The sequence below is a fragment of the Eschscholzia californica genome, unplaced genomic scaffold (genome assembly GCF_041429995.1).
Source record: "Eschscholzia californica isolate CP2 unplaced genomic scaffold, dmEscCali1.0.p SCAF_5, whole genome shotgun sequence".
Lineage (NCBI taxonomy): Eukaryota > Viridiplantae > Streptophyta > Magnoliopsida > Ranunculales > Papaveraceae > Eschscholzia > Eschscholzia californica.
Window position 1 is genome coordinate 28,553,485 of NW_028238472.1, and position 12,079 is coordinate 28,565,563.

At 36.3% G+C, this 12,079-nt stretch overlaps 1 protein-coding gene across 2 annotated transcripts; it reads right to left on the minus strand.

Annotated features, from left to right (window-relative positions):
- Positions 1–1,180: 1,180 nt before the first annotated feature.
- Positions 1,181–10,803, minus strand: LOC147538109 (branched-chain amino acid aminotransferase 2, chloroplastic-like). 2 transcript variants are annotated; one of them, XM_086644804.1, is made up of 10 exons: positions 10,447–10,803; positions 10,219–10,313; positions 8,737–8,911; positions 5,310–5,486; positions 5,087–5,218; positions 4,183–4,281; positions 3,659–3,775; positions 2,419–2,514; positions 2,089–2,201; positions 1,181–1,477 (listed from the first exon to the last, which is right to left on the minus strand). In XM_086644804.1, exons 1-10 carry the CDS (start codon positions 10,582–10,584, stop codon positions 1,360–1,362), a joined length of 1,260 nt encoding a protein of 419 aa, XP_086500930.1. In that variant the 5' UTR covers positions 10,585–10,803; the 3' UTR covers positions 1,181–1,359. The 2 variants fall into 2 exon arrangements, with proteins under 2 accessions (XP_086500930.1, XP_086500928.1); XM_086644802.1 differs by having other exon boundaries at positions 8,737–8,914; positions 10,447–10,790.
- Positions 10,804–12,079: the final 1,276 nt, after the last annotated feature.

Here is a 12,079-nt window from a genome sequence, read left to right on the forward strand (position 1 = left end):
CCACTCAGACCCGCTTACCGCTTCGGTCTTAAGTGTCCCGACCATCGCTGGGTGCCTTTAGCAACCTCGCTAACAACAGAACAGTACCATTCACTCCTCTCATTATCGGACGAATAGAAGAATTCCGCAGGCACCGCCCCTCCAAGCACTTCACAGAATCCTCCGGCCACTGGAGTGTGGAGGCACTGTACACTTCGATAAGGCAGAAGCTAAGGTTTCAAAAAGTTTCACAAGAAAAATGTTTCCAGTCCCTTTCAAAAGTACCATACTTCTTCCCTTTTCAATGTCGATTGGTTTGAAACAAACTATCCAATTTAAGAGATAGGCACGAGTAAGTGGTATGGAGGAGAAAGATAAGTAGTAGATATCGCCACGTCAGATATGATACCCAGAACTGCTAATGTATCATTGAGATTCCCCTCGTTTCCACCTTTAGATCATTGAGATTCCCCTCGTTTCCACCTTTAGATAAGTAGTAGATATCTCTGTCATTGGCTTAAACACCAAAGTGAAAATTGAATTTTATTACTTGTTCTAACAACTGCTAATGTATCATTGAGATTCCCCTCGTTTCCACCTTTAGATCTCAAACTCGAAGAAGAAGAAGAACAAAATCTGTGATTTCATTCTTCTAATCCTACGATTAGTATTTGAAATCTATGATTTTAATGGTTTGATGAGAATGATTAGTGATTCATCAAAAGAAAGCTTGGGATCAAAAACATAATTCCAATTTTCGAATTGTTCAATCGGTTTATTAGAATGTGAAAGCCCTTTGAGTTGTGAAGCTTCAACAACCCGCTCTAATGTGTGTAGATCCTTCTGATGTTCATCAATTAGTCTCATCTTCAACATCCTTCCAATCTTTCCAAATAAATATCCATTTTTTTTTGGATCAAGAAAGAAATCGTGAGTCATAAAAGACTTTTGATTCATTTACTTTTGACAAAAAAGGGGGTCGTTCCGAATTTTTTTAACTTAGGAGGCCACAAAGGAAACTTTTCTCTTTTTAGGGGGGCAATCGAGAAATAGCCCTTGAATTTAAGCCAAGGGTCAAGCTGTGGGATGGAGCAAGTCATCCCATACCATCTCGAAACCATGTATTCCACTATTCCAGCCAAATAATGTATGACTGACTATAGTACTTGCATAAAAGTCGAACTTTGATCTGTAAGTTCAGTTTCCAAAAAAGCCATATTCAAAAAATTCAGTTTCCAACAATTAACATTCCTCGAAAACTTCCGAAATTTTACAAAACAGGAAAAGTCAAAATATGACCGACAAAATTCTGAAGCCCTAAACAATCTTTAGTTGTACTAATTTGAATTTGAAAGGGGAACTTGTTACTTCTACTTGGCCCTAGTTTAGTGTGACAGTCCAACCCATCGTGTCCTCTGTAATACCCATCTGTAAACTTGTAAGAGATGTATATAGTTTCTGCGAAACAACACCAACTCCTGTCTCTCCATACGAGATCCTGCGTAAAATAAGATACAAAACTATATTAATCCTTTAACCCTTGTCCCCTGATATAGTAGGATATGACTTTTCACAATATCTCTATGTTCCATGGAAAAAAAAAAGCGATGAAAGTTTGTCTCAGAAGTGGCTAGCAGAGTTCTACCACTGTCTATGAAAACAAACTTCTCGAGATAGATTCGTACTGCAGAAAAATTGTAATATGGAAAGATCAAGTGAGGGTCACAAAAGCTAACAAACTGTTTTTCGGTAAAACTCATTGGGAAATAACCACTTCTTGGTTTTCACATTTTTGCAAACTACAGATTCAGTCACTAATTGTCTGTGGAACACAGATACTCATATGTATACTTGTCAAATACTAGCAGTCACATCAGTAGGTAATGTGAGATTTTGTACACACTTAAGGTTTTTACTTGCACATAATCATGTTATGGTCATGAAGTACGATTCTAAGTTTATGACATTTTTAGGTTCTTGGATACCAGTACCCGAATAGATCTCCATGTTATATAGCTGAATCTCTAAGTAGAAAATATACTGGGTTACCCAACCTGGAAATGCATTTAGTAGTCAAAAGATCAAAGCCATAAACACCGAGGAAATTACCTTTTACCGAGGTAAGTTATACTGCCCACAGGTGATATAACAACTGCTGTTCCCGTACAGAACACTTCATCAGCGTCAATCAACTCCTCTACGGGGATAAGGCGTTCCTCAACCTTCACATTAGCAAGAAATTGTTAAAAAGAATTCTGCTATCAAGCAATAAAACATTATCCTTGTAAACATGAAATGAGAAGTTTCTAGCTGCTCGGAATAAAATGAAAGTAATGCACAGAGGAAACAACAAAAACAGAGTTTGAGATTGGCCAAGAAAAGAAGGAAATATCTACTGGCACATTTTTCATCAATGAATATGAAGGTTTAAGTAAGTACCTCAAAACCTTGGCTACGGGCTACGTCAATTATACTTTTACGTGTAATGCCAGGAAGAATAGTCCCTTTGATTGCTGGAGTAGATATAACGTTACCCTACGAAAAATATAAAGCACATTGGATATATATATATATATATATATATATATATTGTATATTTTTATTTCACCAAGAACAAACTCAATCTGCAAACTAACAAAATGTCTTGCAGGAAGTGTAGGGTTACAATTTATGCATGTACAAATTCTAAGAAACCCCTGGTGTCAAAATAGAGGAGGTGATTCAGTTATATTGCATTAAGGCAATGAGTCTATAAGGGTTTAAGAACTGTCCGCAAGTCACTAAGACAGAATTTGAAATTTCACAAACTCAGTTTTGAGGCACTATATATACACACCATAAGCCTGCCCTGTCCATGAAACAATGTTGACATCTATCAACAGTGAGGAACATGGATAAGACAATTTTCAGAAGAGGAAACCATCGTGGGTTATATCAAAGGAACCCTGTTTCACTGGTGTTAGATCCAACCATGGACAAAATTCAAAACCTATAATAATTTTGCTTTTTTATTATTCAAAAATAATGATTCTGTTTTCATTTGGGAGGCATTAGTTCATAACATTTGACGTTATAGCCTTTTAAAACTTCTGAGTCAGAAGTTATCTCTTTGTAGTTCGCAAAGTTTCAAAAGATGGATAAGGCAACAGATAGAAGATACCCAAAAAAATTATGTACTTAGGTATTTCCAGGTTCTGCTGAAAAAAGAAGTTAGGTAGTAAAGTTAGATCCACATCATATAAGGCAATAGATAGAAGATACCCTAAATGATAACCAACTTCCAAATGAAAAGGGTGTCGGCTCAAGCTGATTTTTAAAACTGCTTCCCTTTCTAAAACATGAGTCCCATCTTACTCCAGCTTTGTGCAACTAATAGGGAATAAAATTGTTGATTCTAGTAACACAAAAAATGTACCCCATGAAAACAGAGAAGTCCTCTATGTGGAATGTCTTACGTTTTCTGTAGATCTAATCATATATATATATATATATATATATATACACACACAATGAAGCAATGTGATGTATCATGACTGCATGGAGATAGAAAATAGGTAAATGGAGCTTCGAAACCCACAAAAAACAAACTAAGTAGGTAGAACTACAAGTAATATCAATTGTCCATGCAGTTTTCTTCAAGAAACATCATGAACTCCAACAAATAAGGAAGCTACCATACCTTCACTACAAACACGTTACATGATGAAACTTCCTCTAGATACTTTTTGTGGACAGAATCAAGGTACAGGACATCTGAATAACCTTTTGCTTTAGCTGCAGATTGTGCCTTCAGAACCTACATACAATATACAATAATTTAATAATGTTACAAATTATGTTACAGAACGGAACCAAACTTTAAAATGTACAAGCAGAAATTGGAGTCAGTAGAATCAGGAGGTCACTTCATGCAACAAAAAAAATATGAACATGCATATTAAATACAATAAAAATGAGGTATGACCTTTGTGCAGGTTTTGAATTCACATTAGGATCATTGTCATGAAGAAATAATGAAGTGAAGGCATGTCAGAAAGATTAATGATGTAAGTTGCAAACAAAAAGAATCCTGCTCATAGCGGATAACGTATTTAAGGATTAAACCTTTTAGGATCCCAACACTTTATATACACAAGGTCATATGTAAAGCTACGAGCCTACGACCTTAGGAAACTTAACCAAAGTTCAGCAATATTAGCTCACCGAAGCATAATTCCCTATAGTTTTTACGCCTCCAGTTCCACCAGGAGTTGCACGATGAAAATCATTCTCAATCACCAAATTTATTGGTGCCAAACCTTCCTGACATCATTTAAAAAAGCAGGTAGATATTAACAGCCTGCAGCAGAAGTTCAAACCAGATATAGCTAAAGGGAAGTTAAGAAAAGGATAAATAGGTTGAAGCATATAACTAAGCAAAAATTGGACAAACAAGAACATTGTTAAGCTTAAACTATGAAGGCTAGCAGATCCCCAACTAAAGTATATATTTTTTTCTTTTAAAAGGACTGAGGTATATACATTTTTATGTATGAAAATTCAATCATCCTTTTCTTTTTTGTCATGACAAATGATTGGACATTCAGATACTCTTCACACTAGCAGTCACTTCAGTGGTAAAAGTGAGATTATGTATGTACGCCTAGTGCATTCTTGAACAGATTTGCATTAGGGTCATTGAATACCGCTCTAGGTTAGGTCTTTATATGTAGTCTAACAAGGATTGACTCATAAGTAAGAAACATGCAGCCAACCACTGGTAGCCCAGTTGGTCAGTGCATATACTCTGCAATGAAGAGGTCCCAGGTTCGATCCCATGGAAGTGCAAATCCAGGAATGTTGAACTTGGGTATAAATAAAATAGTCTATGTAGGCTTTAGGCCATTTAATTCGTCAGGCTATAGGCCATTTAATTCGTCGGGATTTAGGCCCAGTAGTATTTCGGCAGTTATCGTGCTTAACACATCGTCTCGATGTATCAATGCCTTGTAACGACTTACGTAGATCGTAGTCGATTTCTCAAAAAAAAAAAAGTAAGAAATATGCAAGTAAAAGAAAAAAGACCTATAAGTAAGACAAGAAAATTAGTGTCTAGCTAATCAACTACCTTAAAGTAATTCCCAACTGGTGAAACGTAAATGAGAAATGTATATTCAGGGGCTGGTGCAAGGCCCAGGACAGCTCCGCTTCCCATGAGAAGTGGTCGAATGTACAAGGAGCCTTTACCTGTAGGGGGTATCTGCAATCACATAATAAGTGCTGGTCATATGACAAGTTAAAAAAAATACTTACTGCTAGAAAAGTTGAATCTATATTTACACACTAATTACCCAACGCTTATTCGCCAACACTGTGAGCTTCACAGCTTCCACAAACTGTTCAACAGTAGGTGATGGCATGCACATTCTTTCTGCACCCATTATCATTCGTGATGCGTTTTCCTTGGGGCGGAATAGCAAAATGGAACCATCTTCTTTACGATAAGCCTTCATTCCTTCGAACAACCCCTAAAGACAAAATAAAAAGCAATAATGTAGAAGATGGAAAAGAAGGAAAAAAGAAAATAATGATAGTTATATCATTATTATATTGCATAACAATATGATGTTAAATGTAATTTTGCATATAATTTTATCCTTCTGAGAAGAAAGATCAATTCTGAAAAGTGTGAAATACAGTTTACTTGTTCAACATGTTGCAGAAACCAACTATCATTGCAATTAGTGGAGAATGGTAGTTCATGTAAAAGAGACAAAACTTTGAATAATAACATTCTGATCCATTAATATAACAATTGATTGATGGTGCCTTCTTTATTCAATACAACAAGCCATAGAGCAATGAGAGACAACAAGAAAAACAAAAAAGGGAAGAGATATTCGAAATCTGATTCCAGAAGCCATCTTATGGTGCATCAGGGCCGTGGATGGGGGGTGCGGGCCGTGCACCCGCACAAGGCCCCCCACCACAAGAGGCCTCCCATTTTTACTTTGTTTGATTGTAGAACTTAATGAATTAACTACTTAATAAATCACAATTTAATCAACCAGGTTGAACTAACTCCACTGGTTTGATCCTTGGATTCCCGCACAAGAGGTCACGAGTTCGAGACTTCCTGTTAGCAAATTAACTATGTTTTTTTAGAAGGCACGATGCTTATTCCTTCGTAGCTAATTATGCCATTGTTAACGCCTCATTCGTTTTAGCTTATTTTAAGGGCTTATTCGAAATAACGTGTGTTTGGTTCAAACAAGCCATAGCTTATTATAAGTCGTAAAAGCCATTTATCTCTAAAAAGCAGAAGCCATAATTTTTTGCCTTCTGCTTCTTGGGTTTGCGGAAAGTCATTCCCGTACGTAGTTTCTGAGATTCTTCTTTCTCTCTCAAAACTAATTTCTTCTCTCTCTCTATGAAAAAGTCTAAATGGAAGAAGAAAAATCAGGAAAATTGAAGTTATCTTCTCTCTCAAAATAAAAAGAAAAAAAATCACGTAAAAAGTCTCTTTACATTTCATGTTTTTCATACAAAAGGGCCCTATATGGAATTTGGCACCGGGCCCCTAAGTTTTCAGCTACGGCCCTGTGGTGCATATCATAGATGAAAAGTGGGACTTCCAAATGATCGAGATCTTCATGCTGCAGCATATTTCTTGAACCCTCAATTTCAATATGAGCCTAATTTCTCGAGACACTCAAAAATCCCAAGAGGACTTTATAATTGTATGGACAAACTTATTCCAAATGCTTCTGAAAGAAATGAGGCTCATGTAGAACTTGACAAATATGTAGCAAGACAAGGAGACTTTGGTCGCCCAGAGCAGAGGATACTAGGCTGAGGGCAACACTTGGTAATGTCCATATCTTATATTACTTGTCTTTACACTTCATCGTAGTTTATATTTAGTTAGTTTATTAAACTACTTCATGATTGTCTTTTGGTAGCACGTTGGTGGGCAGCTTATGGCGTGGAGACACGTATGTTGATGAAGTTTGCCGTTCGAGTATTAAGTTTGACAAGTACCTCGTCCGCGTGCCAAAGAAATTGGTCAACCTTTAATCAGGTAAAATGTCATACAGTACTTAAGTTAAGCTAAGTTAAAGTTACTAGACATTCATAAGAATCATAGAATTAATAGTTGTCATGTGATTCAATGGAATTTGTAGATTCATACAAAGAAGGGAAACAGAATGGGTACAACAAAGTTATATGCTTTAGCTTTCGTCATGTACAACCAGAGACTAACGACCAAACAATTAAGAAAGAGGAATCGAAAAGAAGATGTGTTAGTTGTTGATGAGATAGATAGTGAGGATGAATGGCTTGTCCATGAAAATGAGGATACTAGTACTATTACTAGTAATTGGGAGAAAAATCTTGATGAGTTGGATATCAACAATCTTCAAAAGGCGATCGCAGACTCCTCTGAAGAAATGCCACAAGTAGTAGAGAAAAGAAAGGAACCCATTCGACCCATTAGAAGGAAGGGAAGATCGAGTGAAGAGGGAAAGGAGGTAATTATATAACTTAGTAATAGCATCTCAATTGTTAATATTGAGTTATTTTATTTTGAGTTCATGTTTTTTCTTCTTTGAAATAGGAAAAAAGAATGGAAAATCACTCATGGAGTTGGTAGATGAGGAAGAAGATGAGTGGGAAGATTTCTTGTTTGATGAAGAAAATGATCAAGCTGTTAGAAGCAACGAAGATGGTGATGGAACTAGTGATGACGAAGATGAAAACATCCTTGGTTGATGATCTCGTTAGGAGTTGATGCATTACATTGAACTTTGAAGAGAAAAACTCTTTTGTTTTTGGTTGAGATGTTGGACAACATGGCTTTATTTTTGTTTTTTGGTTTGCTGAAGTGTTATGAGTTATGAGTTTATGACGATGAAACTCTTGTGTTTTTTGTTTGTGAAGCCCTTGAGACTTTATATTATGGTAGATTGGTAGTAAAACTATGTTATGTTATGTTTTTACAATCTTTGAAGTTATTTTTCTATATATATATATATAACTACGTATTTTACGCATCGAGGCACCGCTTCGCTTTTTGAGAGCCTACCGCCTCGAGGATTAAAAATGTATTTATAAACATTGTGTATATGGAAAGATAGCAACAACAAGATCTTAAACGATAACACGAGAGGAATCTAGATGTTGAGGATGAGAAATGGGTGTAAACAATATTGTTCCAACTGGGAGGTTGTAATGTCGTAACATATAGACATATAATTGCATGTAGTTGTATTTTCATGTGGAGTTTTCCTTTTAATATATGAATACAAACTTTCAAAAAAACAATTGATGGATGCAAAGGTAGGCGTTAAAGGTGGAATCTGACAGCTGGTGGCAGTGCTTATGCCAATAAATTGACGTGCTAGTAATTTGAGGTGATAATGAGATAGTAATTTTGTGATGCCATTGATGCTAGAAGATTGACCATGCAATGATCTTATCACGTATCAGGGAGATTGATGTTTTAGGTACCATTGTTCACAATCACCCTAAAAGTCCACTAGGTATAAATTATCGTCATCCTCAGTATCATATTAAGACTAATATAAGTCTAAGAGAACAATGAAGTGCAAAACTATGACAGATTCTATGTCGCAGTCATAGAGATACACATTTGATGAGTATGACGCATGATCATCCCAATACATAATCCGCGGAATAAAGGAAGAAAAGTTGATACCAAATATAAAATTAAAGAGTTGATGTATAGAATTCAAACTTAGTTACTCAGTAACAGACCTGCCCATAATTTAAGACTCCAGCAGACGGGTTCAACTCAATGTTCCCAAAGCGCTGCAGTTCACCTTTGGAAAAGTCTCCACCTTTAGAACATTTTGCGACGTACATATAGTCGGTTGACACAATTCCGAATCCGAGGTTATCCCAGCATATATCAGCCAAATCATTTTTCTCCCTGCTGTTTAAATTTGAATTTGTGTAGTTACTTAAATATACAAGGTCAATTGACCAGCTTGACTGTTCTGATGAAAATAAAAATGGTAGTACATGGTCAAAAGTGAAAAACCAGACTCAGACAAGCTAAAGTCTTCAAACTGAGCATTTAAGCATGACTCAAAAGTGTTTTTTCATGAAAATGTGTATAGTACATAGTAGTATCATTATTTTTTCCTAACTCCTTGTCCTAATAAGGTACTGACTGATACATACCAAAGAGGGGGTTTGATCCTATAACACAACGAAGAAAGCAAGAGGAAAAATGTCAAAAATACTTCGGCAATGACAAAGATAAAGACAACAGTAACACACCAGTACACCACAATTGGATAATATGACCTCTCTCTCTATCTTAGAGCAACAGAAGATCTGTGATACCTATATATTGCTTTACTAAAACATGGATTCTTTTTTAACAAGTATATCTCTAGTCAGCATTACCTTTTCTTCAATTTGAAAATTTTAATAGTGACGTTTAAGTATATTGTCAAATCATCCAGTGCACATGGCCTAAATCAATAGGTAAAAGCAGTGGGAAACTTTTTTTGAAATTAAGTCTCGAATTTGACAAGGATGAATATTTGTTACTTTCGCGCACTAAAAAGTTACACGGTCAAAGTTCTTCAAACTCTCGTCACTACAGGAAACATCAACTTTTAAGCATCAACTTTCAATAATGTTAAACTACTTATAATGTCATGTTTAGCCACAGCAACAAGGAGTAGAGACAAAGTTGGTTGACAAATTAACAAATGTGTAAGTTTCTCGGTAGAAAATTGATGAATTCTTTCATTTGCAATTCTTTACTATGGTCAGAGAAAAGTAATTTCTTTTCTCTTCTTTCCTGAAAATTTCTTAATGATGGAGGAAAACTCAACTTCCTATTACAAGAGCCTAGCTTTCTTTCGCCATTCTGATTTACCGATTCAAAGTTTTTTTGACACACCTTCTTAGGCCTTATACACAACCCCAACTTACATGGAGCACATATACACGTACTAGCCCACCCATACAAATACTTCCGAAACAAACCATTGCAGTTAGATCCTTCCATTTACATTGTAAAATAGGATATATATCAGTTTATCATATATAGATTAATAAAACCTAAATTTCTTCTTAAATGTGCATTTCGTGTTCAAAACACTGAAAAAAATATCTAATTTATGAATCAACACACAAATTTCTAGCAAGTACAAACTAAAATGAAAACCTAAAATCAAAATGAAGCATGCATTATTGACATTTGAGTTCCAATATACGCACCTAAGAGTTTCAGATACTACCCCTGCGTCTCGACTAGCATTATTACAAACCGATTGAACAGGAGAAGTGATTAAAGAAGGAAATTGATTATGGAGCTGCATAAATACATATACATTCATGATTATTAACCCAAAAAGTAGTAATTGTCATCCAAAAAACAGAAAAATCAAAGGGTTTTGTTTGATTTCCTCAAGAAATGGAAACCGAAAGAGAAATAGTAGAAAGTACCTTGAGAGATGAGGGAGAAAACTGCCCTTTTGCGGTGAGGAAAGTCGGGAGAGTAGTGGTGGAGTTGAGGGAGAAGAGATGTCTGGTTTTAAAGTGAAGACCTCCTCCAACTCCATGGACGGCGCTGCTGCTCTCCATCTCTCTTTTTCTCTCTCTCTCTCTAGAAGTCTGAACTCAAAAGTCTCTCTCTAGAAGTCTGAACTCAAAAGTCTCTCTCTCTCTCTCAGCTCAGAACTCAGCCTCTCCTTTCACACTTTCACCTACTTTGGGATTCTTTACCTGACCTGACGTAGCCAGAAAATTATAAGCCGTTACTGGGATTAGATACTGGGCAGATATTATTCGCCACGAGCTCACGACCATAACTTTCATTTTTGTGGAAAAAAAGGCCAGCGCTTTAGGGAAAGCTAAATAGTCTCCGGAGTGTGAAATTTTAAAGGGAATATGTAGAATTTTGAAAAATTTTCGGGAAAACATATTTTAAGGAGAATATTTTCTAACACCTCATGTATTCGCCACCTCATCGTCTTCACCGGTGAAGGTCGCCGGCCGGCCGGCAACCTTCAAAGGTCCGTTCGCATACCTCCATTGGAGGTCCGAACAGACCCGTTGAAGGTCTGCTCGGACCTTTAATGGAGGTCTCCTCTCTCTTTCTAGATCAGATCTAGAGAGAGGAGAAGGAAAAATATATTTTTTTTATGGTTGAAGGTCGCCGGCCGGCCGGCGACCTTCACCGGCGAATACATGAGGTGGCAGAGAGAGAAAAGTGAGGTGGAGAGAGAGAGAGCTGAGGTGGAGAAGCTATTTAGCTTTCCCCCTAAATAAAATTGTCAAACAAAATTGACCAAGTCTTCACACCCCGGAAACTATTTTGCTTTCCCCTAAGCGCTGGCCAAAAAAAATGTGGGAAGTCACACATGACAGAACTGGGGGACACAACACCACATTATTTGCAGTTAGAAATACTCATTTACTCTTAAAAAACAGCTTCTATATGATAAAAGTATTTTTGGTTGTCTTTTTTTTTTGTGGAAAAAGTATTTTTGGTTGTCAACAAAAAAAAACTAAGTATTTTTGGGGCACAGTACTTCTGGTAAACATGTGTCAACTTCCAATGCATCTCCAATGCAAAACTCGTAAAAATCTTTATTCATCATATGTGTCAACTTCCAATTGAGATTCTCACTCCTAGGTGGCCTTAATAGAGATCCATTTTTTTTTGTTTCCAATGCAAAACTCTAACTTATCTTAATTACTTATGTGGCATAGTTATTTTTGTCAATAGGTAATTAGTTATTTTAGAAAAAATGGAAGACTCGATTTCTATTGGTTGAAAATCAAATATTGATGAGTTGGACAGTAAGAGATATCTCAAGAGGACACTCTAGAAATAGAGTGTCCTCTTGAGATATCTCTATTCCACTCTCGACACGTCATCTTAGAGATTCAAATAGAGTGTTGCGTTGGAGAGGAGTTTTAAGAAAAAAACTCTAAAAATCCTAGGTGGCACTCAATTTGTGATCAGCTGGCCGTTTGGTCCCATAAATACCCGACAGTTCGTTTTCGTCCTCAATGACCAAAAGAAATTCAATTTTTTCCTGAAATACCCTCAAGGACCAAAAAAAAAATAATT